The 27,126-nt window shown below is 58.7% G+C and overlaps 1 protein-coding gene across 4 annotated transcripts in view; it reads right to left on the bottom strand.

The window, feature by feature from the left end:
• LOC122377537 (protein held out wings-like) overlaps positions 1 to 19,105 on the bottom strand; it is a 35,634-nt gene extending 16,529 nt beyond the window's left edge. For 3 of the 4 annotated variants that reach the window (XM_043357649.1, XM_043357650.1, XM_043357651.1), the window contains exons 1-3: positions 18,693 to 19,105; positions 15,366 to 15,499; positions 4,229 to 4,345 (exon numbers count right to left, since the gene is read on the bottom strand). In XM_043357649.1, the coding sequence (XP_043213584.1) occupies positions 4,229 to 4,345; positions 15,366 to 15,499; positions 18,693 to 18,816 (375 nt within the window). In that variant the 5' untranslated portion in view covers positions 18,817 to 19,105. The remainder of the gene's footprint in view (positions 1 to 4,228; positions 4,346 to 15,365; positions 15,500 to 18,692) is intronic. The other variant, XM_043357652.1, reaches the window with a different exon arrangement.
• Between the last annotated feature and the right edge of the window lie 8,021 nt (positions 19,106 to 27,126).

The raw sequence follows: 27,126 nt of genomic DNA, 5'->3' as shown, positions 1-27,126 counted from the left end.
GCTGGACTGGCGGCTGGTTGGATTGCTGGGCTGTTAGGGCTAGATGAGGAGGATGTGACAGTCGGATTCGATTAGAGCTTTGTGTGTGTCTTGCATCTGTTATCCATAGAAGCGATTTCATCTTACAATTTTACCTTTTAATTGTGTGCCCCTCAGCTGAATGGCTCCGATTTGGACGTATCTTCCCGAGTGCCCGGTATCCCCGTCAGGCAGAGACACCAGAAGTCACACAGATCGAGAGTAAGTGAGCCGGAACGCTGCCGGCCGGACGGGGCCCACAAAAACCGCTCCGGTCCCGGCACTTATTCACACCCTCATTAGATGTGTGACGCGCGCCGCGCCGTGCCGCTCGGCCCTAAAACGTCGCGTGGCCACTAATAATGACGTGAAAGCGGACCGAGCCGGCCGGCCGGCCGATCAGGGTGACCGAGCTGAGCGGATAGCCATCAGCTGATCGGGCCGAGCGATACGCGATCAGCTGATCGGGAGATGGGAGAGGTATCAGAACGGGCAGGAGAAGGGACAGCAAAGGAGTAGGTACAGGCTGGATACAGATGCACAGACCCAGCTACTAAGTGATGAACTTACATACTCAGAAACCTACTCAGAAAGCTTTCCAAAAAGCTACTCAGAAATCTGACTCAAAGTACCCGAGCAGTTGCTCACCATATCCAACAAGCTGCCCGGACCAGCCGCAGGGATAAGACTCCCAGCGGGGTCGGCGGGCGCGCCTGCCGCATACAGCGGGAGCCGCGGCCGGGGATTAGGCCGTTCCGGTTTTCAGGAGCAATTACCGCCGACGGACAGGTTTGTGATGCCGACTGGAGAGATTCCGCCAGACCGGCGGCCGTCACCAGATCCCATCAGACTCGACCATAAAAGCCAGCCGCCTTTGTTTACACAGGCAAATGGCAAAACGACCACCGGCATAGCAAACGGCATTGGAACGGAGTGGAGTTAGAAGGAACAAATCAGCTCCGGATTCCTGCCGATCGGCCGCCGTCAATCTCAGTTGATCATCGATATCAGTCAAAGGCATTGTGGCAGATCGCGGCATCCACCACATCGACGCATCTGTGCGCCGCGGTATCCACAATACCGCCGCGGTGGTCGCCCTCCCCGGCCGCTCGGTCCAGGCAGGAGCCTCTGACGGCAGCTCTATGCTGAGAGGCTCGGTGTCCGCGCCGCGCCGATCTCGGCCCGCGATCTGCTGCGGTTGGGGACACGTGCCGCTGCGGCGGTCACGCCGGCTCGGTCTGATGATGACAGCGACCGCGCGGGCCCGACTGGACCGGCCGCCGCACGTCGTCCCAACGGACGTGACCGAAAGGTAAGTTGACTGCGCCGACCGCGCGCCGGCGCCGACGGTTGCAAAACGTCCACCGCCGCCGTCGGCGTGTCCGCTCAACTGTGACGATCTCTCTGTTGGGTGCGGGGCGGGGAGGGCCGGTCTGTATCGGCCTCCCAATGTTGTTTCTCCGGGTTTAACCACCACTCAGTGGCTGACAGTGTCGAACCGCCCCTCCACCCGCGCGGCGGTGGGCTGAAGCTGCACCAGTGCCGCACAACAGGCGCACTAACAGCACCAGCGGAGGCTCCTCCAGCACCAGGACCGGCGCCGTCGGCGGCGAGGACGGCGGCGCGGTTTCTCTGCACGTCCGCTGCGGTTCGCCACTTGGTATGCGGCCGGCGGGACGTCGCGCCACTCCAGGTGTTCTGTTTATTTAGGTTCGCGGCGCCCGTCGAGGCGCGCTGTGCTGAGCGGAGCTCGGGGCGCCGCCGCTGTCCGCCGCACAAAGGCTGGCCGGGAGAGCTGCCGGGTCCGGGCTGCCATTCAGCGCGAGCCCGCGGTATGCGGCAATGGTGAGCGACAGCGCGGCGCGGAGCCGGCGATCGCGGCGCATCAGGACGCACACTGACGCACCGCCGGGTCCCGCCGGCCGAGCGGCCGTCCAGCGACAGTCGGTCGGCCGATCGGCCACCAGATAGGCCCAAATCATCTCTCACAATTGACAAAGTCGGTCGTACGCCGATAATGATCTCGGAAAGCGGTCGATTAGGGCCGGCGCCGGCCGTCGACTCTGCGGGCGGGCCGTGCTTGGCTCCGGCCGCGACCCCACAGCGGCACACGCGACCTGTTACCCACCGACAAATGGGGTCACGACCCCGATAGGTCACGGTGTGACCCCTGGTGACCTGGCGGGGCGCCGGACAAGCGGCGGGCCATTAGAAGATTGTGTGGTTCAGGCAGCGGCCGTACGGAGCTGCGGCACCGTATACTGAAACCCAGCAACGGACCGAATTCTCACACGGAACGACTTCAAGGCTGCCTGCGCCTATGAGCTACTCTCAAGGTTGCAGGCATGTGAATCGTTCCCAGGGAACCATGCTCATGAGAAAATAGTAGAGTAGATTATGACGTACAACTTGGTTGTAATATTTAACAAGTACACGACCGGAAATCACTGAATGACAGCACATAATGAAGCGATAGAATCATTTATAGAAATGCCTCATCATCTTAGTCTCCATGCACATAAGCTTCCCTGCGCCTCGTGCCTCATACAAAGCTGCACGATCGGTCAGCCGTGAGTCAGCAGTGGCCGACGCGCCTCTATCGCCGGGTGTGCCCTGGCCTCTGAGGTGTCCGGGCTGACCTCGTGTTGCCAGGACCCTCCGGGGGCACGGTCGGCTCCGGCGGCCGATACGGAGCCCGTGCAGACGCCCCTGGCTGAGCGGACCGGTCCACCCGTATCGCCGGCCGCCGCAGCCAGCTGAGCGGCCGCCGGCAGTCCGCCGGTCAATCCGTCGCAGTCCAGTCCATCAGTCACGTACGGACTGCTCTCCAGACAGTCGGCTTTCGCCCGTCTCCCGCGGCAAGGGCGCACTGACCGCGAGTTAATTTTTTTTTTTAAATTTTGTTGGGTTAGGCCCTTTCGGTCGACAAGACCATTGCAGAGCCGGAAGGATGATAGGAATTAGGGGGAGACATTGGTCTGGGCAGGCACCCTAGTGAGTCGCCGGGGCTGAGCCCGTCCAGTGGACAGGCTTTTCAGCCCCAAGGCACTCACTGCACCCGGCTACGGGGTGCGCTCCCTCAGGAGCAGCGGTGCCGCTCCAAGGGAGCAGCCCGCATGAGATAAAGTTGCCTGTCCAGCCCGGAGGGGGTTGCGGCGTGGAGGAGAAGGATTTCTGTTTCCTGAGGATAGAAGCACGGATAGGTGAAAACCGCGAGTTCAGTCCGCGGAGCTGATACAGCCGAGTCCCGGCATACATACATGCATGCACAGGCGTTTGGCGTATTTATGTGAAAGCGGTTTATGCCACAAGCGTACCTAGCTGCTCAGTTCAAACGGGAATTGCACATCACTTTCGCAAGTTTGAACGTTCTGACCACACCACTCAGACTCCAGGGATAAGCCAGACGTTTGATCCGACTCGGTGCTGCTCACACGACCGTAGAATTTCCGGCATCTTTGCTCGCCTCCAGACTATTTCGGCATCTCTCGCCTCCCTCCTAGCTGGCTCTGGGAGGTCTCTTCTCGGCGCGGGGTGTCTGGTCTCCACTCCGCGCAGGGTGTTCCTCAGACTCCCTCCGCGGGAGACGGACACACCTGGCGGCGCACATCACCGCCCGCGCCTCCAGCCCCGTCAGCTCCATCAGCACACGTCGCACGTCGACAGTCGACTCCGATTTCTTCGGACGTTCCTCGGCGGCCGGCCACGTGGCGAGGTGTCACTCGCTGGACCTCAGACACCATGTCAGCGCCGCTCCAGACGCCCGCCGGAGCCGCTCGCCGCGCCCGTTTTAGAGGCGGGCGGTTGGGGCCGTTCGAGCGGCCGCGCGCGGTGGGAGGAGCGGTTATATAGGCGCGGACGGCCGTTGCAGCTGGCGGGTATGACCGTAACGGGCGGGATAACAGCCGGAGTGTCGATCGGCCGAGAGGTGAGATGCGGGGGTGCGGTGAGACTGAGGTGAGTAAGGTGCGGTGAGGTGAGCGGGGTAAAGTCAGGTGAGCAGGGCCGGGAGCGTCCTTAGCCGCAGCGACGCCGGTGTTCTGACCCTATTTCAATTCACAGAAATGACATTTCTGATCGCGTGCGCGTGCTGTATAACTGCCCGAACAAGGAAAAATCAGTTCCGAGCAGCGCTGCCGTCCAGGAAAGTGCGCAGTGTCGTCCTTGCTGTCAAAAATGTCGTGCGCCTGGTGTATCAGAGTACGCTTACCTTTTTCTTATCCCTCATGGAGCCGCGGCCGCGCACCATGATTTTACAGCCGGTCTCCTGTTCGAGCTGCTTGGCCGTCATGCCCCGCGGGCCCAGGATGCGGCCCACAAAGTTGAACTGCAACACAAACAGAGAACATAGATTAGACACCGCAGAGGAATGCATACGTCACATACACGCTCAACACAACACATTGCACGCGGGGACGTGGCAGTACGCGTGCGCAATCGATGATTAAGTGGAGTGCGGAGCGCGGCGACGGCTCAGAGACACGGCGGCACGCGACCCTCGTCCGCGGCTCATCAGTAACCGGATACGGGTGACCGATGCCACGGGCCGGCACGTGGCGGCACGTGACGCCACGGGGTGGCCCACCACGGGCGGCACGCGGGCTCTGATGGACTACATACAGAAGGCATAGTGAAGACGGGGAGGGCGGATAATACCGGTTTTCTAGGCGACGCTGGAAGCGCGGCGGTCGGAGGCCGGTGGACGGCGATGGACAGGGAGATATCCCCGCCGCCGCCGCCGCCGCCGCCGCTGCTCCACCGGGGACCAGTATTGTCGGCCGGAGACCTGAGACCGGCCTCGCGACTCTGCACCGTGCAGAAAGCGCCGACTCCGGCAGGTCCGTGCAACAAACGGCGAGCACCCGTCACCGCCCGAGTCAACACCGGTTCAGCGACTCCCTGAGTCATTGACTCGGCGGCGGCGGATTTCCGCCCTGACATCACCGAGTCGCCGCTTATGTCACCGAGTCGTGAGCGAGTCAGGAGTCATGGTGGCGGGTGGAGAGAAGCGAGACGCACCGAGCGAGAGACCCTGCGGGGGACGGTCCGTGTGGAATCGTAAGCGAGCGCCCAGCCGCGGTCGCTCGCGTTCCCTGACAGTGAGTCGTGCTCGGAATATGTGAGGTGCCGCCGCAGCAGCAGGCGGATCCAGGTCGAACACTGACCCTTATCCAGTGGGGCCTGTGTCGAGCCCCTGCCCTCACACACAGATCAAACACCGAGCCAGAGAACCTCACCCAGCCGTGAAGCCCCAGTTTTGATCAAACACGTCGGAACTTCACCTGACTCACCATTCACCTGAATAACTGACTCTTTGTCGCGTCGATTTACTGAGAATCGCGACTCATAACCTGCATAATCTTATGATCCGGCGTCATTTCATCCAGCCATGCAAAGCTCAGACGATCATCAGCACAGAAGCTGCCGCCTGTCACCTCTGCTACTTCACCACATCAGACGGACAAAACCTTCAAACGGCGCCGTCTGGCCGCCGAGAGGTGTGCCGGCTCCTCTCCCCGTCCGTTCTGTCATCCGCGGCGCGCCGCCCGATCTGACGGCCCGCCGCCCGAGCTGTGACCTCCCGGCGTGGGTGAGCTGCCCCTGTGACGTCACACACGAGCTGACACAGCTCCGCACGGCGCGGCGCCGCGGCGCCAGCGCATCGTTTGTCATCTGGACAGGGCGGCGGCGGCAGCGGCGGCGGCGTTTATGAGCAGAGTCGTGGTTCAACCACCGGCGCCACAGCGCTGGCATTCAGTGTCCCAAAATTGCATTCTGGCTTGGGTGCCGGAGGGGAAAATTTATCAGCAAAAAGGGGGATGTGAGTGGAAAATTGCTGGTCAGATAAGGCCCAAAAAGAGTGATAAAAGGATAGGTAACATAAATTTCTATATACATACGAGTGTGGTAAAATGTGCGATGCAAAATGGCCATCCTCACAATGCTTTTCTCGGTAAAGTTGAGAGTAGAAAATTGTTCTGAAAAGTTGGAGGTGAGAGTGGAAAATGGCTTTCAGCTGGATGTCATTTCGCACCCAAATCAACAAATTTTGGGACGCTGCAGTGGCATTCGCCTGAGCTTCTGCCTTCTCACAATGGGTGGCAAAAAGGCAGTCGGTGGGCGCGCGAGTCGCGAGCATGGGATGCCGACTATTGTGCGCGGCTCGGCTGTTGGTCCCGGTAAGCCACCATTGGGTGTGAGGGGTGAGACTGAGGGGTGCCATGAGGTCAGCGACTGGCGCATAAAGCTGAATGAGAACCGTTACGAATGTGGCTTACTTGTTACCAACGGTGGTAAGCTGGAGTGAGCTGGTTCGCAACATGGACCGGATGTGATCTACCTTTCAAAAGAAAAAGGCAAATAAATGATCACAAAATTGGCTGTGATTGGTGGCTACCATACCACAATCTGTGGACCACATACGTGCTGTGCAGAACAGCAACGGGTTGCGTGTCAAATGCTACCATCCGATAAGGGTTTAGCCAACCATCCTGGGTAAGCACCTACCTCCGGGGGCGCCTTCTGAACCTAAATTTCCTTCGATGCCCGTCTTGGGGAATACCTCAGCCCGGAGGCAGGCTCAAATAATCGTCAAAAGGCTAGTGGAGAAAAGACGCCCGGCGGAATATTGACGGAAATTCAATGCCATATTTCGAGAGGAGTGCCAATGCTGGCGGAATGCAGCGTATTACACCGGCGGAATGGCGTTACGTCCGGCCGAAATGGCGTGACGGGTGGCCGGAATGGGGTTTCTCCGGGAGGCGCCCGCCAGACACATTCTCCGTCGAGAAGAATGCAGCCGGCGAGCGTTCACAATGATGAACGAGTGTTTACCGCGAAAGGAGGTCGCTGTTTTGAATCGCGCCTCGCTGATCAAATGCGAATGGATCTCCGTCGTAGGCGGCGGGACGAAGTCGGCGAGGGCGACGGTGGAGCATAGCAGCGAGGGGGCGGAGAGAGCGGCCTTGCCGAAGACGGTAACAATGACAAGTTCCAACAGGCCGTCCGTCCTCGCGCTCCCATCTCGCCAACAAGCGGGCGCATCTAGAGGATCAGCGTCAATTGAAGACGCCTGCAGAGCGCCGGCTGTCAGCGGATCCCGCCGGGCCAACAATCGAGGCCGGTCCAGATGCCGAGCCGTCCGGACAGGAAATGAGCCATGGGGTGGCCGCGCCGGTCAGCGCCGGCGGCCGTGCCAGACGCGGCGCTCACTGCACGGCTCGGCGCCTCCGCGACAGCCAACCGGGCGTCCCGTCACCGGCGGTCACACGGTGACGTAACTCATATCACAGACGTCTCTGGGCCGGGTCGGTGGCTGAATGACTCCCAGTTGGCACGGCAGGCCTGGACGGTGGACGGCATTCCTTGCTGGACCATACCGCGGCGGCGCGGCGCGGTCAGCAGCGCACCCATCACCGCCGCCGGCACCGCACCTTTATTGACCACCGATCATGGGCGTTCGTGGCGCTCTCGACGCTCGTGGCACAGGAGCGCCGCTTCTGGCGCATCAGTGACGAGATACGGCGCACTGCCCCGCCCGGAAGGGCTATTGATGGCCGCGTCTGCTGGGTCGCTTTCGCTGCACGGTAACGCCCGGTTTTTACGGCCGAGAGCCGTTCATTGCAATCGGCCGCCGCCCCGCGTGCACTCGTTTGGTGCAGGGCGGAGGGTCAGTCAGACAGCCTTGTGAGGAAGGGGAGACGGCCGCGGGGGCGGAGCGGGAAGGGCGGATCCGCGCAGCTCAGGGGCGCTGAGATACCCGGAAATACGCGGAAAGAGTTTGCCGATGAAATGCCGATACAGAACCCTGAAGGGACAACGAGACGACAAGCTGAAACCAAGCTGTAAGGGATTCGATACGCTTTTCCTTTGCCCCGACAGCTCTCATGGACAAAGATAAGGTCTACATCAGACCCGCGCTGACCTCTACAGGGTAATGCCACCCACCGAGCTCCCAAAACGGTCCGTAATAGCCCCGTCACTTCTGCGGTCGGCCGGACCGTTCCGACAAACCGATCCCGAAACAAAACCAATCCCGGCGGAGACGAGGTCACGCCGGGTGACCTGACACACAGTTTGACACGCCCCCAAACTGTCCTGTCTTCGCAGCCGCCCGCGACCCACGAGACGAGCTCAGAAGTCGAGCACCGCCCGCACCTGCTGCACTGAAGACACGCCATTCATTTGGAGGAGGATTTGGAGGGCGCCGGTCGGGCAGTGACCAGGGGCGGGCGGCGCCCAATTAACGTCGCGCGCGGGGCCGTCGGGTCGACCCGCCCCTGTTCGTCGGTGACGCCCGCCGCCAATCGGTCCATCAGAGACCCGCCCGGGCCCAGCGCCGCCGCCGCCCAAGGCCTCCTCGCGGCTCCACCCCGCATCCGTCACATTGTCTTCCGCTTATCTAAAGAATAGGTACTATCTCGGGGCTCTGTTTTGGTCGAAGCATTGGCAGTTCAATCATTGTCAGTTTTCTCTGGGCTCGTCCAAATAGGAGTCATTCTATTATCCATAAATTATATACAACTTTTTACACTTACCTACACCACATCTAAGTGGCGTCAGGGAAACAGACCACCCCGTGCCACAGAGCCACACGTGCCACAGAACTACCAAAATAGCACCGTCAGCGTCTGCACTGTTTCCGGAATCCTCGTCCACGCTCCGTCTCGCGCCGGCCGCTGTCAGCTGTCCTCAGGTGGCTGAAACGGGCCGATGACAGCCAGCCTGTCACGGACCAATGACAGGCCCGGCCCCGCGTCCGGCTAAAAGCCGCGGAACTAAAAGGCTAGGCGGCGCAGCATACTGGAGCGAAACGGTTCGGTACCCGCAGTCCGCACGGACGGAGTGCGTAACTGTACTGAATCGCCACGGAAACTGTCGTATCAGCGTCAGCTGCGGCTGCGTCGTGAGAGACGCACCGGCAGTAGTCTGGAGCAGTCGACGCGACGCTATATCCGACGCAGTGGTTTCCGGCAAGGTTTCACATCGTTAGAGACGACCTAGCTCAGTGGCGCGTGGATCAAGAGAGGACACGCCGCGGGAAGTGCCGGAGCGCGGAGGTGCGTGACAGTGTGTCCCAGTGAACGGGGAGATGAGGTCACGGGCCAGCAGTGCTCGGTCACGCCGGCGGCTGGCCGACTGACACCTTGGCAGAAAGGCCGAGGGGTCGCGCCGGTCGACTGAGCTGTATCGGCAGACGCTGCACGCGCGGGGGGCGGTGGGTGCACGCTGGCTCTCCGTGCTATTTCCGGTGCCCAAAACACTGGGCCACACTCCAGTGTGCGCCGACCGGAAATAGCGGCGGAGGAGGGTGAGAGAGAAAGCGGCGCACAGCTGAGAGACGTCCGAAGAAGAATAGACGCGGGGTGGCAGTGTGCAGCGCGGAGAGAATAGCAGAGCGCTGGCCAGGCGCGGAGAATCAGGACTCGCTCGCGCGTCTGTGCCACCCGGCGCGGATTGGCACGGGAAGGTCATTAGGCTGGCTAATTGTGCCCGAGGCGCAGCGCGCGCGCGACTGGCGGCAGCCGGGATGACACCCGGGCGTGGGTGGCCAAGGACGGGCGGCGCGAGAGATGGGAGAGACGACGGCGGCGGTGGCAGGTGACGCTCGAGCCAGTACCGGTGGCAGCACCCAGGCCTCCATGCTAGGATACGTCGACAGCGTAAAAAATCGCTTGCATGTCGACTACCAGCAGGTCCATCGTGCGTGCTTCAGTGCCGGTAGCAGCCTCTGCTGCCGCCGCTGCCACCGGCACCATCGTTCACCCGAGTCCGGCCAAATAGCTGTCGCTAAATGGCGCACAATGCCGGGCGGTCGGCCGGCCGGACAGAAGGCACCCGCCGCCGCCGACACGCCACCCCGCAAACGTGAAATGCGGGCTCACGAGCGTCGCAGCACGCCATCATTCCGTGGCCGCCCGGAAAAGCGATCAGCGGTCGGCGATTCCAGCACGGCACCGCCGTCCCAGGGGCAGCGCACGACATGCCTGGCATTCTGCACGGTACAATGGACGGGGCGGGCGGAGCGGCGCCGCCGAGTCGTCGTCAGGCCGCGGCGGGATCGCACATGACTCAGGCCGACCGGCGGTCCATATATGGCACGGAGACGGACGGCCAGCCATGGACGGCGCGCGCTCCAACAAAGGGAATGGCCCGGCAGTGGGCGCGCGTCTCCGTATTGGGCGATTGGACCACACACAACAGACGGGGACGATCAGCAATCGTGATAAATGGACGCGGTGGTTTATTAACGCCACGCCGCCGGTCGAGAGAGCGGCCCTGAACGAACACAGAGGCCAGCTCGGGAGACTCTGTGGTAACTCAGGTGACTCGGAATGACTCAGAACGACTCAGAACGAGTCGGAACCAGTCAGACTTCACGTCAGAAGATGGAGAAACAGCCAGACGGTCAGACGGGACGAAATGAGGGAGCTGTCCGACGACCCCGTCAGAGAAACGAGTCGGGCCGGCCGGTACGTGAGGGCGATTTGACGGCCGATACAGCGCCCGGCGCAATGAACCGTTCATTGGGCGAGGAAGGAGGGCGCCGGCTCACCCGGCGCGAGCCGAGCCTCGTGACCCGCGGAGGCCCATCTCGGTCAGTCAGAAACGCCGCGGTCCGGGAGAAAGGCCGCCCAGCAGCGCCCAGGAAACTCCGGCGCCGCGGCGGATGGCCAGATAACGAGATGAAAGACCGGGGCGGCGCGCAGAAGGGCGGCGGCGCCGATCTCCGTCAGATACGCCCGTCTCGGAGAGACAGAGGTTAAGTGGGAGCGGTCACCTCGGCCACCTCAGCCGCCGCCGCCGGCGGGGAGGTCGGCGATCCGCCCCCGCCCCCGCCGCCGCCCGGAAGCGGCCCGGCGGACACCTGAACAAGCGCTGTCGGCTATTAATACCGGGCGCCGCCGGCGGCGGTAGCGGCCGCGGCAGATGGGTAATGTGACGTCATCGGACGGTGTGGAACGCTCAGCACGACATTGTGCCACGCGTTTTCAACACACACGGGAAGACAATGGAGGCCGGAACAACCCGGGGCGACACCGAGACCGTGTGGAGAAACGGGACAGGAAGTCTCTCGCTCGCAACCGACGCCGGCGCGACGCCCTGCCTGTCCCGCTATGAAACAATGTCTTCCCGTCCCTCCCTCTCCCCCTCACATAAGGTAGATTCAGTGTCATTTGGGAGGGTAGAGGGCTAGAGCCTGTAGCGCACCCGTTCCAACGGCCACACTGAGCAGAACAGCTGATGTAAACGAGCTGGTTCGTCCGCCGTACCGCGCACATGTGCGTCGGAATCGTCGGTTCACCCCTGTACCACCAGCTGGTCGGCCGGAGGTGCGTGTTGAACAACTGAACTACACCGATTGGAGGGAGGGAGGCACATCTGGACTAGGCGCCAGTGCAGTCCGGGGTTCTGTGGTCCCTTCAGCACCGGAGACGTATGGACTTGGTCCGCTGTCACTGGCACAACCGATCGAAAGGTCATTGAATAAACAAACAGTAGGACCAAACAGTCCAACAGTCAGTTTTAGATACACCAGCGCTCTGAACTGGTATCTAAGGCAGGTATATACTACTAGGCTTCCGAACTCTGATGACATGTGTGCACACCGTACACAATGCCGCTCTCATCAGGCTGTCACGGCGAAGGAGGTCGGCTATCACGGCCGGCGTTCCATCCACGTCCGACCATTGTGCGCCGCCAGAGAAACCGATCGCAGCCAGCGCTCCTTTCTCGCCGGCCGCTCGCCATCAATAATTCAGTGGTCCGACCGCCGAATTTGGCGACGTTTCACCTGCGCGGCCGGCAGGTAGCGGTGACGACAGGCCGGTCCGGTCCGGTGACTCTCATAGCGCGGTCTCGGTGACACTGACTGAGACGGCCAACTCTGCAATGCGTAATGGGACACGTGCACCGCACACATGATCGTCCCTGAGCAGCGTTGAAGGCTGTTTGCTCAGCGGCGCCGCGCGGGCCTCTCGGGCCAGCTCGACGACCAGCGGCCTCCGCGGCTCCCCCGACAACAGAGCCAGACCGTAAAACGGGCAGTTCGCAGCTGAGCCAGCCGCCGCGATGGCTTCTGGGCGCCATTACTGCCACTGGCACATAACAAATCGGCCCGAACCGGCCTGGACCGCCCGCGATCATCAACGGGGCCACGGAAGCACGAGAGGCGGGCCTGATTGCAGCTTCGAGCGGGCACCCCGTTTATTCGATCCATGATCGGAGAATCGTGGGGCGTTTGACCTGCCTCTGCGGCGCCCGGCCGATCCATCCGTTCGGCGGGAGGAACAACATCGCTCCGGCAGCGGGGCGGCGTGTTTTTGCAGCGATCTGTCGCCATCAGTGGCACGGCCCGGCTGGCAGCGCCATCAGCCTCGATCGAGGCGATGGATCACCGCGCGGCGACGCTGCGCAGCCGGAGACGTCCTTCCGCCGCCCCCGCCCGCGCCGCAGCCGCGCGCACACGGCAGCTTATTTCCGATGCACCGAAGACCTGCCACAGACGACCGGGCGGCGTCTCGAAACGTCCTCCCGCCACAGAAAAGCGTCGCAGTTCTTTCTGCGCCGGTTTCGGCTCCCCTGCACGACACCGGCAGTGCGGCTGCGGCAGGCGCGGTCGCAGCGGCGGCGGCACAACGAACAGAGAAGAATCGCTCCATTGGCGACCCCCGACTTTCACCGCTGCCGCCGCGGCCGACTGGCGTCCTTGCAATGTCGCGGCCCGACCGCACGCACCGCTGCCGGTTCCCCTCGACCCCAGATCGGGCGGACGCCGCCGGACGGGGCGGAGCGGTCGGCGCCGTGAGAGGTGGCCCCGACAGCCGTCGTCGACGGCCGACACTATCTGCTCCCATCGGACGGGGACGGCAGGGCGGTGGCCCGACAGACGCACACGATAAGTGGATGGAAGTGGGACGACCTGCGGCGGCGCGCGGGCCGCCCGCCGGACACCGGCCGGACGCACACCTGCACGGGAAACCCCTCAAAGCGTCCTCCACCGGCGGAGGAGCGTGTCCACAGTCGCCCAGTCGACCGCCGGGGTCGTAACCGATCCAGAGAAGCCAAAACGGCGCCGCTGGGTCGCCGATGAGCCGCGCACGATCACGATTTGCCGATCAGATGTTCGGGCAGCGCCGCGGGCGGCCGGCGCCGCCGCCCGATGACGTCACCGTCCAGTCAGCTGACGCCGCCGCCGCCCGGGCGGTCTCTGGGTGGCGGCGAGAGAAAACGAGGAGCCGCCGGAGAGGAGAGGGAGAGGGGGAGAGCGCCGGCGGGGAGAGGCGGGGGAGGCGAACGGCGAGCGTCGGTCGCGGCGCGCCTGCGCCCGTCTCTCCGCTCAGCATTCACAGAAATAGTGCGCGGTGTTGGCGGCGCGCGGCGCGCCTGTTTGGGTAGGCCGGCTGCCAGCCGTAGACGGCACGGTGGCGGCGCGAGCGACCACGCCGCCGCCCACCGCACAACAGCCGCCCGGCACCTCAGCCGGCTCCGCCCGCGCCTCTTCCGCCGCGCCGCGCCGCGGCTGTTTTTGTCGTGTACCGCGCGGCGCGGCGGATCCCTGCAATGGAGCCATTAGGGAGGGCGCACGCCGCGAATACTAATCTGGGCGGTACACGGGCAGACTGGTCGGAGGTTGACCGGAGTCACCCAGAGGTCGTCCGCTTCGTCTCTGTCTGGACTGACTGGGGTGGACTGGAAACGGACGAAGGGTCGGTTCTGTACTGTACTGTGTGGGTGCGATAAATAAATGCAATTCAGCAGGGCTAACCAGATAGATCGCATCCTTGTCCAGCCCATGTGATACATAAATCGGCTCACTTCTCAGGTTGCTTCCGGAGCAGAAAAGAACAGTCCAACCATGAGATAAATACACCGCCGTCCCCGGTCCACGCGGTTCGCAGACGGACGTACAGCCATGGGCAGACACGCCACTTTTTGCTGTGTGTGTGTGTCGGCGCTGACAAACCCCTGGTCCGGGCGGCGTGTGACATGGACCACGCCGCCCCCGTCTCCCACAGCTGGCCGGCAGTTACACAGCGGCCGCCTGGAGACGCTGGCCGGCCGGCCGGGCCGCGTCCTCTGGACTGTCGCGCCGGCGCGGCGGCGGGGGCGGGGCCGCCACCCTGCATTTGCACGTGGCGCCAGCCCCCCGCGGCGAGTTGCGAAGCGGCCAGTGACCCGCTCGCCGGCCGCCGCCAAAGCCGTGTCGGTATGCATCGTGTCTCCTTCGCTCGTAACCCATCACGGAACAAACGCCTCAAACGAAGTGAACAATGCCGCGCCGCACGCCCGACGCGTGACCTGTCGGAAAGCCGTTGGAGTGCAGGCTTCCTGAGGGTTACCGGCGGTTACCGGATGGTTACGAAATGGTTCCTGGTTGGACCAGGCATTACAAGAGCGCGTGTTTATATACGCCGCGGCCTAAAAATGGGACACATTTGGAGCGTGATCGTGGCTAGAACCAGAACAATAAAATAAATATGGAACTTAAACCAATGATCCAGTAAAACAAAAATTAATTTAAGGAATCATTAAGGTTAAATTTCGAGTGCAGCGACTTCAGTAAGTGCACATTATTTTGTACCGTGACAGCTTTATAGTCCGGTCCGACCTAAAGTCACCTCTGGCTCTGAAGTGACCCGCCCTCTTCCAGGACATCTCGGCACATCGACCTCAAATGTGGGAGCACCGGCCTCACGAAGACAAACTACCAAACGTCAGTGCGCCGGTGAAACACCATTCATTCCGCAGCGCGGCGCAGCGGCCGCCGCCCCCGCCGCCGGCGAGACAAATCTGACGCGTCGGACGCCAGTGCGCCTCGTTTGCCTCCGCTGCGTCCCGAGTGTCACCGGTGCGTTACGGGCGGCGCGGTCACGGCGGCTGGGCGCGCCGACATTCACGGTTTGTGATTGTTGAAAACGAGAGTATAAAGGGGTCCGTGCTGAGCTCGGTAGCTTTGTGGTTCCGCCTGATTTCAGTGTGAGGTCGCACGGACCCGACCCGCCCAGTGCTGGAGGCCGCGGCGGTGGCAGGTTCATGGGGAATTTTATCGCATCGTTCACAGACGTGCTCGTTACAACAACGAGGGAATAGTACCAGTGATGTAGCTCTGACCGTGCCGGTCTCCCCTACCAACCGCGCCCAGTCCGACCACGCTCTACGTTCTACATGACCGAAGACCTCCCCCCCCCCCGGACTCCAGACGCCGACCCGACACCGATCACGTGACCCGCGTCCTTCAGCCCTCGCGGCCGCCCGGCCCGGGCGGACTGGTGAGCCAGCTGATCATATTCCGTGGGTGGATGTTGTGGCTGCGACCCCTCCTCCTCCCCGGCTCAGGTACTCACGTCAGGGTGCTCCTTGATGGGCACGTAGACCTTCTCGGAGAGGGTGACCACCGGCCCCTGCGGCTCCGGCAGCTCCAGCGGCTGTTTGGCGATGCCATTGATTTGGAACAGGTTCGAGCGCACTTTCACGATTTCTGAAAAATCAGAGCGAGTGGTGAGCACATGGTGAAAGAATAACGTCAGGCAAGGTAAACAGAAGGCTGTAATGTAGGTAATAATAAGAAGTATACACATTGCACAGCATGGTCTTAGCTGTACTTTCTCATGGTTCTGAGTGGCAAGGTTATATGCAAATGATATCGCACGGTCGATCGGTTTCGAAAGGGAGCAGTGACATCTGCGCTCTCCAGTCCATATTTTAGCGACTGTATGGGAAGTCCGCACTGTGGAGCAAGCAGCCCGGTTTCATCCAGTCCAGCGGGGCGACCCGGCCAGTCCAGAGACGCTGGCGCAGCGCGGGGACCGAGGGCCGCTCCAGTCGGCCTCTTTATCGGGTCGGCCGCGTACGGACCTAATCGCCTTACTGGAAAACGATTACGGCCGGGAATTAATGCCGCTCTGGCAGGGCGTCGGCCGGCCGCCTGCAGAGCGGCCTCTCAAACGGGCGGCTTACGGGCGCTCCGCCCTGAAGGAGAGCCGCAGAGCCGGCCAGCCGCCCCCGCCCGCGGCGGGCGGCGGACCGCCGGCGGCTGCCCCCGCCCGACCGCCGCCAATTGATCACCGTATGGCTCTGCCGACCTTGCTGCACCGCCGAATCGTTCCTGGAAATGCTCTGCCGTTCTGGCCGGGCACGAGCTGAGCGGCGGCGCGGCGCGGCCGGTCGGCCTGCCATCAGATACGGACGGTTATCTCCCACGAGATCCGGCGCGGCAGCAGCCCAGAGGCGCTGACGGCCAGTCGAGGCGGATCGTCGCGGATACGAGCAGATCGCGATCAGCGGCAGCCGCCTGCAGTGCGGGACCCCGGGCTGCTCCGGCGGCACACGCCACGGCGTGCCTGCGCTGTAGGCGCCGCGACCGCCCGCCGCCGACCAGCGCGAGAGGAGAAACTTGGAAAACGATCAGCGCCGGCCGGACGGATGGACCACGCAGTGGGAGACCGGTGCCGGTCTCAGAGGCGCAGAGAGGCAGGTGTGGGTCTGACCCAGCTGCAGCCACTGCCGGAGATATGTCCGCCGCGTTCCTCCGCGAGCCGCTGATTCTTCATGGCGCGCCATTATTCCAGTGGCGCCTGAAGTAGGTGCGCTGACCGCCGCCGGCCAGTCCGCCACAGACGGAGCGCATTAGCCGCGGCGCACCGCCGGCGCAATGGGTTATAAACGAGCTGCTGACTGGCCGCGCTCCCGGGGTGCAGCGCCACGCTGGCCCGGCCTGCACCGAGCTGGGAGGGAGGACTCGCGGCGGGCCGCCCCGCACGCCCCTCACTCGTCAAAATAGCAAATAAACAAACAGCGATACGGCATGTGAGCCCGAACTGGACTGGGTCGGCGCCGCGGCCGCCAATGTAAGCTGGTCAGCGAGGCGCCGTGATCGGCCGGCCGGCCGCGCCGAATGAACCAATCAACGAAACAATGCAATTAGCGGCTGACACAGCGGGAGAGAGCCGGGCCGCGGGTCACTGCTGGGCGCCGATCTATTGCCGAGGCCGATCACCAGCCGAGATCGGCACCGCCGGCCCACCGGCTCCGGCCATTGGATGGTTGTCTGTGCAGTTCCGGCTCCAGTGAGGTATGCCGGAGGTGAGCACTTGTTCAGCCAGCGGCGCCGCCCATGAAGGAGCTCGCGCTCACGAGGCCGCGTCACGTTATGTGACGTCACGCGTCACGGGCTACGGCGGCCAGCTGACGGCGGGAGCGACGCTGCGTGACGAGGCGTCACCGCGCGCACCCCTGGCCCGCTGACCGACCCGAGTCACGCCGAAACGTCACGATACGGGGCGTCACGTAACGGACGTCACTCCGAGATTGAATGAGGCTGACCGAGACCGTCACGAATTCCTTCGGCGAGAGCACCTTGGTCTCATGAACCGCCTCGGTGACCGGCCCGGGTGAAGTCCAGGTCACTCTGCCGTGTCGGGGCGGGGCGCCGGTGCCGGGGGCGGTGCCGAAAGACACCGCCGCGCCGTGTGCCACCGATACGGACCGAGACGCGCATTGTCGTCCACCGTCCGGACCTTTCACCGTCGTCGCCGGCGTCTCGGCGCCCGTTTTCTCTGGCGGTACAATACGCAGCAGGTGCCGCTCGGTCCCCGGCTTCATATCCACCTGTCCGGGCCGACTTCACCTGTCCCGGGCCACCGCTCGAGCCGCCGCAGCCGGACGCACAGAGATGGAACTTTGACAGGCCCGCTCCACAATACCGCCGAGAGTGGTTGGAGGGACAAAAAGCGGGCACATGTGTCTGTACGAAAGGGTGGAGCTCGCGCGGGAGGTCGACGGGCCGAAAGCCTCGTGTGTGTGTGGAGGCACCCACCCGGAGAATCGTCCGTTTCAACAGCACCAACTGTGATAGTGATTCTTAGAGCGAGTGCCCTCGGGAGATATCATATATTGCAGCAATTGGCTGTTTGGAACGCAATGTGTCACAGGGAGGGCAGATGTAATGGTTTACGTATATATGATACGCAAAACCGCTGCAGCTTGACTTAGTAATCATAGTGGGAAATAATTTAGGAGTGTTAAATCTGGAAAACAAAAGGACTTGTCATAGGCAATATCCTTGAATGGACCATGCGTTCCAGAATTTTAAGGTTTGTGGGACAATTAAACCTAATGACCGACCATACCAAATGAAAACATTTAACAGCAATTTCGGATAATAGCCACACTGGGGTGGTCATAGGAGCTAATGAGTTTAATTAGCATAAACCAAACTGGAAGGTCGCAGACCACAGCACTGCAAAGCGAACACAATTAAGTCATGAACAACATCAAACAAGACGTAAGAAAGAAGAGTGCTGGAAGAAGCCACCACTAAATTTTAACTCAGCTGAAGGCGCATGCCATTTAAATTACATCCCAGTCATTCATGCACTATAAAGTAGCATGACAACCCTGTTACCAACGGCGAAACAGGCAAATAATAAACACCGCTCGAAGGCCTCCGCGATACATTTTTGTATCTATCCGACGAACTCCAAGCCAAATAGTTGACACCAAGAATGCATAGCAATGTAAACACTCTAGTCAAGACACATGAATGTTACGGCTGCAAGTCTAACAAGAGCAAATGTCAATGTTAATACATACTGGTTATGTGACGTTTAAAGCTACGTCTCACATTATTCGCAGGAAGCAGCATTGAACGTTAGCCAACTAGGATATCTTACCTTCGTCAAGCAGTCTCTCGACGTGAAGAAAAACGTTAGGAAAGGCAGCAAGCTGCTTCCGATCTTTTAGTAGTTGTGCTAGGTAGTCAGCTATGCTCTGTGTGTTGTTAGTAGATTCACCCATGATTATTAGCCTAGAGAACTACCTGCTAGTGCGACAAAGAGACTCGGAACCCAACTGACGTGCTGCCGCCGCCGCCGCCACTTCCCTTCCTTCTCCAGAGACCGGCCTCAGTGCGCATGCGCCCGCCGCGAATGGTTGTCACTAGAGGTCGGGCCAGGCCGGGCGGCGGGTAGCCCGCCAGCCGTCGAGCCCCCGCGCCGGCCGCGCTAGGCTCCGCCCGCCGCCGACCGGGGGCTGGCAGGGAGCCGTCGAGCCGACGGCCGCCGAGGCCCGCAGGTAACGATACAGTGGAGAAATCACCGCCGGTATTCCATGATCCAGTCAAACTCTTCAAATGCCTCCTGCAACAGACAGAGTGGTATGTTGAGCAGACGTGGTGCATGAGTCGAGCATGCGTTGCATAACAATGACAGGGATTTGGTCGGTCGCGGGCAACTGTTCGGAGAGGACATCAGTTACCAGTAGCTCATTGACGTGGCTGTCGCATATATGAATTGCAGACATGTGCATGGATCCGAGAGCTGGATCTATGATCTCAGTGGATCTCTCGACAAAATTGAGGGGTTGGATCTATGCTCCGAGTGGATCTCTCGACAAAATTCAGGGGTTGGATCTATGATCCGAATGGATCTCTCGACAAAATTTAGGAGTCGGATCTATGATCTCTGTGGATCCAGCGGGCAAACATTTGTGGAGGACCTATGATCTGTATGGATCTCACGACAACATGTAGCCAATGAAACCCTTATCCTACATAATTGTACACCTAACAGTGCAATACAATTGAGAATTGTCACTTGTGGACATGGTTAAGACCAGTTGTAATCATTAGGTATCATCATGAAATTTGAATTTAAATCAACAACATTTGTACTACATTTAAAATAAACTAAGAACATGCACATTGCTACTTTCTTTTACCAATTGTTACTTTTTCATGACAGCAAGCCACTTTAATTTAATGAACAAACAGTACAGACAGATGCAGTGGCAGCGGGGCACTGCAGATTTTCATTTTGGTCCCATTTTTTCCATGCAACGCCAGTAGGGCTAATGTTAAAATGCCAAAATCTATGGGGGGCACTGTACCCTGGTGCCGCCCCCCCCCCCCTGTTCCGCCGCCTATGGACATATGTTAGGAAATCAAACCTGGAAGCCAAATAGGTCAGTTTTGCTAAAAATAATCCAGCAATCCACTTCTGCCAGGTATGAAATCCCAATCCAGAATGTTCGTATGAGCTATTAGTATGTGCAACACAATTTCGATTTAGTAAGAATAGCAACCAACCTCTAATACTTTCCTAATAAAAATACAAGTTCAAAAATGGCATCAACTTCTTCAGATTACCTACTTCTGGCATCGTGCCACGTGTGGTGCCATGCTGTGCTTTCGTTATGAGAGAACCTCCCAAAAAAAGACAAACGAAATTCACAGCTCACGTTTTGGTAATATTGTTTTATTACGTCATTATCGTTTGACCAATGAAAAATCTCAATTTGACTAAATCCGTAATGATTCCAAAAGATTCCCCGTAATAGGCCATTCAAACTAATGACGTAAGATATTGTGATTCTTTTGAAAAGTGAATAAAATAAAGATGCAAGGCGCACACCCGGCTCAGGGCCATGTAATACCGTTTCAGCTTACGTTTAAGTCATTAAATTCAACGCTACAAAGATGATATTCACAAACAATCGTATCGTAAAATCATGTGAGGCAGAAAAAAACGAACATCCTTTTGAAAAAACTCCAGACTTTTGCATTTCCAGTTTGATTTTTTATTTATTTTCATTATACTCGAAGGTAGAACGCTAAGCTCATTTGTTATTTGAAATGACGTCACGAGTTCTATTTAGATACTGAATAATCATTTTACGGTAAATATCCAAGGCCATTACAATTGATATTTCGCTTCCCATCGCTTCCGCAGGCTGTTCACTGGCGGATCCAGGGGGGGGCCACGGGGGCCATGGCCCCCCCAAAGGCCTAAAGTGGCCGGTTTGGCCCCCCCCCAAAACGTCCGAAAAAATGCTAAGAAAATATACCTTGATGGAGGTTTTTAGCCACTTGGTGAAGTAAAGCTTTCCACAGCATAATATGGAAGCAATATGGTAGCAGTGAGGGTCAGTCAAAAGTTGCGCGAGAGGAGTCGACCTTAAAAAAAAGACTGTTGTTGGCACGTGTTTATGGCGCGGCAGCTGGTAGTTGGCGGTGTTTCGCGTGGTGTGGCATCACTGGCCGATCCAGGGGGGGGGGGGGCACGGGAGCCTGAGGTGCCCCTGACAGGTCCATGGTGCCCTTGCTAGGCCTGTGGTGCCCCTGGACCCTGGCAGGCCTGTGGTGGCTCTGGCGGGCCTAGGGTGCCCCTGCTAGGCTGCTGATGCCCCTGGGACCTGACAGGACTGCGGTGCCCCTGACAAGCCTAAAGCGCCCCCAACAGGCCCGTGATGTCCCCGACAGGCCCAAGGTGCCCCTGCGTGATGCCGTGATGCCTGCGAGGCCGGCAGGGCCCCTGACAGGACCATGGTGCCCCTGCGAGGCCGGTGGTGCCCCTGGCAGGTCTCTGGTGTCCCTGACAGACCTGGGGTGCCCCTGACAAGCCTGTGGGCCCCTCACAGGCCCGTGGTGCCCTTGCTAGGCCTGTGGTGCCCCTGGCGGGCTGGTGGTGCCCCTGCTAGGCCGGTGGTGCCCCTGACAGGCACCACCCGGGCACCAAGGGGGGTCATGACCCATGTGGCCCCCCTTGGATCTGCCACTGATACATAATATATTGATTTGTAAAGGCTAGACCGGTGGTGCCCCTGGCAGGCCTGTGGTGCCCCTGCTAGGCCTCTGGTGCCCCTGCAAGGCCGGTGGTGCCCCTGTAAGGCCTGTGGTACCCCTGCTAGGCCTCTGGTGCCCCTAACAGGCCCATGGTGCCCCTGCGAGGCCGGTGGTGCCCCTGGCAGGTCTCTGGTGTCCCTGACAGACCTGGGGTGTCCCTGACAAGCCTGTGGGACCCGTCACAGGCCCGTGGTGCCCTTGCTAGGCCTGTGGTGCCCCTGGCGGGCTGGTGGTGCTCCTGCTAGGCCGGTGGTGCCCCTGCTTGGCCGGTGGTGCCCCCGGGCACCAAGGGGGGTCATGACCCATGTGGCCCCCCTTGTATCTGCCACTGATACATAATATATTGATTTGTAAAGGCGTTATGGCTTATGCAATATGCAATTGCAGGCACTTGGTATCCCTCACTTATCCCTCATTGGGGGCTCTGGCGGGCTCCTGAGGGCCCACGTCTAGCTCCATTCTCCGGGAGCCATAGACGGGCTCCTTTGGGTCCTTTCAGTCCACTACAGCATAAGAGGTCTCCACGCAAGTCCTATACATCTGAGGGCGTACCCTGACGTCTGAGGTACCCAACTGCAGCTCCAATGGTCTCTTACACTGGCGGATCCAGGGAGGGGGCATTTAGGGCCATGCCCCTTTCCCAGAGGCCTAAAGTGGCCCGTTTGCCCGTCCCCCAAACGATAATGAAACATAGTTCAATCAGTGCGTGGCCCAGGAGCCGAGTTAGACTGGGGGTGTTTTACCACCTCCCGGCCCGCAAAGGGACCCAAGAACTGACTCGAAGCGGGTTAACTGGTCGACAAAAGCAATGGTAAGTGTTCACAAAGTAATATAAAGGCATGGGTCGGGTGGACTACCATTTATATATTTTTCTTTTTAGTTAAAAAAAAAATTAATAGTGTCAGAGCTGTGACGAAAAATAAGTGGCCTAAATCCGATGAGAAAACAGGATTTGGGGGTACCCTAGGTTTGGCTCCGCATGAGTTGGCCCCCCCCCCCCAAAACGCAAGCCTGGATCCGCCATTGAGGCTGTTGAATATTTTTATACTTTTCTCAGTTTATTTTATCAAATATTTCTTTCAATAGTTTGAAATACCTTTACCTAACCAAGCCACATGTGTCAGTATCATCTTTTATTGTTTATCAATCAATTGTGTTAGCCGTAAACTGGAAAGCCTCATGGTTGTCTAATGCAAGATTGTCTTATCAATATCATTATGTAGATTCTAACATGAATTGTGATGTGGTAGGTGCCTAGTAATGTATCGTTCATTAGTCATTACTTTGACTTACCTACCTCTATGTTAATTGTTAATGCAAACTTTTCTGTTGGTATGTGAACAATCTTCATGTCACTCAATTCTCTCAAGTTGTGACCGTCATGAGCCTCCTTTATTTTGTATTCTGTATAATGTAACTGGACTTTACTCATATGGCCTTTGTATAAGATTGCTTGTTTCTAGCCATACTTTGGTATTCATAACTTTTTATGAAAGAAAGTTGTTAACATTTTTGAGCACCTATGAGCTATGATCCCAATGGATCTCACGACGAAATTGGGGAGCCAGATCTATGATCCGAGTGGATCTAGCGACAAAATTGAAGGGTCAGATCTATGATCCCAGTAGATCCCTCGACAAAATTGAGGGGTTGGATCTATGATCTGAATGGATCTCGGATCGGGATCCATGGGATTGGATCTCAGATCAATTTTTCCGGATCCAAGCACATGTCTGATGAATTGTGTGATGATCTCAGGCGATTGATCATACAATGCCGCTGACTAGCATCAGGTCCAAAAGAGTAGCGCAGTGCCAATCGACAACGACAGCGAAATGCAACAGCTGATAGTTTGAGGGTCTCAAACTGCATAGGCAAATGGATAAATGGGTGGAGAATCGAGATACCAACGACAGATTGACACCTTACAGGAACAAGACGAATACCTGCCAAATTAAGCTGACTCACCAGACACGAACTGATTTTATTAAGCCCATGGTCACTCGTTTGAGATATTATGTTGTTTGGTTGGCGATTAGCGAGTCTCGTTATACTTACCTCTCAACATTCGCGATGATGCCCAGCTCTTCTTCGCCCAGTTGTTGTGATCAAACTCTTGGACTTGATCACGTTCAGCCTCCAGACTATGGTGTTCCAGACGTCTCCTGTCATAAGGCATTTCTGAAAGCGTCTTCCGGCTGTCATGAAGCTGGGAACGCGAAATATTTTGGCTGGAACGAAATAAGATTTTTTGCATCCAAGGATCATTTGATAACAACACGAATGAAAAGAAAAGAAAAAAGTTTGGATACAATGTCATGAATAGTATAGAGACACATACAGAGAGAGGCATGGGGAACCCATCAGAATCTTCCAAATCTACATAAACATATCAATATATAGGTACGTGATAGGTACTCAGTAGCGGCGGAACACCTTCAATTAAGGAGGGGGGGGGGGGGGTGGCACTGCCAACTTTTAGTCCCATTCTTTCCATGCAACGCCCATAGGGCTAATGTTAAAATGCCAAAATCAAAGGGGGCACGGTGCCCCGGTGCCCTCCCCGTTCCGCCGCCTATGTATGTATATACTCACATAACTATTATATCACATATCCAGCTTCTGTTATCACTGCAAGAACACATGCTTATTCCCCGTGGCTCCCGGCATAAATCAGTGAACTATTTCACATAATAACTATCCATCTATCTAGCAAATATGTATCTCAAATTATCTTGTAAAAGGTAGTCTTTGCCAAATTGCTTTGTATTTCTCGCTCACCCTCACACACCACCGTGCGGTCCCATGGCTCGGACACGTCTCCCCCTCTGTCCTATCCGACGCGCCGGCATGGCCCCGAAACTGGGACGAACGGCCGCCGGGACCGCTCCGACACCAGATGTGCCCCTCCGTCCACACCGGAGGGGACGGGGCAGACGGCGGCCGGCCGACGGTCCCCGCGGCGCCGAGGCGACAGCCTCCAAAACCCAACTCTCACACTACACCTTCCCCTGATTCTCAAGAATCAACCACTGAAATTTTATCACAAACACGCACACAGCCAGCCAAGCAATCCTAAGCCATTCTCTTAAACGCTCCTAATCAGCACGCATAAAGTCCACGTGCCTTCCCCAATCATTTAAGAATCTTTTTACGTGCAGCGCCCGGCATGAAGAAATGCGCTTGGCCAGGCTCACCAATTTTGTCACGGACCACAGATGCCACAAAACTACCAGCTCTCTCATTCAACCACTTGCCCTCTCCTGTCCATCAACGGCACACACAAAATCAATTGGTCACCTTAAATCAAATGCACACACGGACCACAGATGCCACAAACAATCAGACACTTATTCTAAAAAGTCCCGGTCACTGCCACCACACTTTCTAGTGCAGTGCCGGCGACTGCCACCACACGGCTCCTATGGAATTTCCAGTGCAGTGCCGGCGACTGCCAGCAGACGGCCCTCCTGTGGAATTTCCAGTGCAGTGCCGGCGACTGCCACCACACTGCCGGCGACTCCTGTGGAATTTCCAGTGCAGTGCCGGCGACTGCCACCACACGGCCCTCCTGTGGAATTTTCAGTGCAGTCCCGGCAACTGCCACCACCTCCACAGCCCACCGGCTGCCACCACCTCCACAGCTCCACCGGCTGTCACTCCCACAGCTCCACCGGCTGTCACTTCCACAGTTCCACCGGCTGCCAATCCCACAGCCCCACCGGCTGCCACCACCTCCACAGCTCCACCGGCTGTCACTCCCACAGTTCCACCGGCTGCCAATCCCATGCAGCCCCACCGGCTGTTACTCCCACAGCCCCACCGGCTGCCGCTCCTCCACAGCCCCACCGGCTGCCACCTTCACCGCTGCGAGCATCACTCGCCAACACGTTCACTGCGAGCACCACTCGCCATCACCCTCACTGCGAGCATCACTCGCCAGCGCACTCACTACGAGCATCACTCGCCAGCACCCTCACTGCGAGCATCACTCGCCAGAGCATTGCACAGAGCGGCCCAGCCGCTCAGTGTCCAGTTAGTCCAGCGGCACTAGGTTCTTCTGCCGGTCGCAGTCCACCTCGCCGTATCTGCCGATCTTCCCGGCCGGCTGTATCCTCCAACGGGCCAGTCCAGCAGCAGCCACCGGGACAGACGAGGTGACGGGCGGGGTCCACGGCAGACGCCACGGCTCCTGGGCGAGCCCTGCTTCTCACTGCCTCGACAGCTCCGTTGCAAGTCGTTGCAAGCGGTGCCGATCACTGCCGCGTCACTGCACCATCGCTCTCTTCAGGCATGTTGCCGAAATAGCTTGTAAAAGGTAGTCTTTGCCAAATTGCTTTGTATTTCTCGCTCACCCTCACACACCACCGTGCGGTCCCATGGCTCGGACACGACTCCCCCTCTGTCCTATCCGACGCGCCGGCATGGCCCCGAAACTGGGACGAACGGCCGCCGGGACCGCTCCGACACCAGATGTGCCCCTCCGTCCACACCGGAGGGGACGGGGCAGACGGCGGCCGGCCGACGCTCCCCGCGGCGCCGAGGCGACAGCCTCCAAACCGAACTCTCACACTACATATCTACACCACAGACTCACCGGTGTACGTGGCGAGGGTGACGCAGCGCCGCTCCTCGCCTCCTCAGCGTCTGCGTGCGAGTCACGTGCCTGAGGCGACGCCAATTAGCTCCGTAATGACGGGGCGCGCGGCGGTATGGTGAACTCACCTGCTGTCCTTACGACTGGGTCAACAGTCAACACCTCTGCCGCCGGATATGGTGAGTCGTCTGAAGTCTGAACGGTGAGTCACGGGACTTCCGGGCCGTCAGAGGACCTGAAATCTCCTTCTGGGTGATTAAAGGTGGGTGGAAAACGGACTTGGAAGCAAGGCTCATCGAGGAAGGAAAGACCATCTTTGATTAGACGAGACAGTAAGTACAGCAAGTTTTCAACTGTCCTTGGTTACATCTGAAGCAGTGTGAATCCTGTTTGGACATCCTGGACAACGGACACAGAATTCCGGAAGGAACTTGGTATCATACCAGTAAACGTGACTGCAGCAGCTGTCCGCTGCCGCGCAGTTCAAGGAGCTCTTCTATGTGCGAATGTTCAGTGTTCACTGATGGATTGCGCTGTTCGCGAGCATCTCAGCAGCACAAAAGGACTGCAAAACGTATGGGCCATGGTCTTTTGAATGAAATATGGGCCACAGGATACATCGTTAGCAAGATCTCACCAATAAGATACCACACATTTGGGTATCACACGTCACATTCTGACTTGTTAGGTCACGTTCCTTCATTAGTTTACTTCTTGCCAGTGTGATTTAGCGCCAGACATAAATCTTGGGTAAGACGTCTCAGGGGTCCTTCAGCTTTTCATCCACTTCATATTTGTAAGGCGAGTGATATAACACGATAAACGTATATAGAAATGCCATGCCACATGTGAACATGGACATATGTAAATGAAGTGGCATTGAACTCGT

Source organism: Amphibalanus amphitrite, unplaced genomic scaffold (assembly GCF_019059575.1).
Source record: "Amphibalanus amphitrite isolate SeventyFive unplaced genomic scaffold, NRLGWU_Aamphi_draft 000046F_arrow, whole genome shotgun sequence".
In the NCBI taxonomy this organism is placed as follows: Eukaryota; Metazoa; Arthropoda; class Thecostraca; order Balanomorpha; family Balanidae; genus Amphibalanus; species Amphibalanus amphitrite.
The sequence above is the reverse complement of the archived record's forward strand: the minus strand, read 5'-3'. Positions and strand labels throughout refer to the sequence as shown.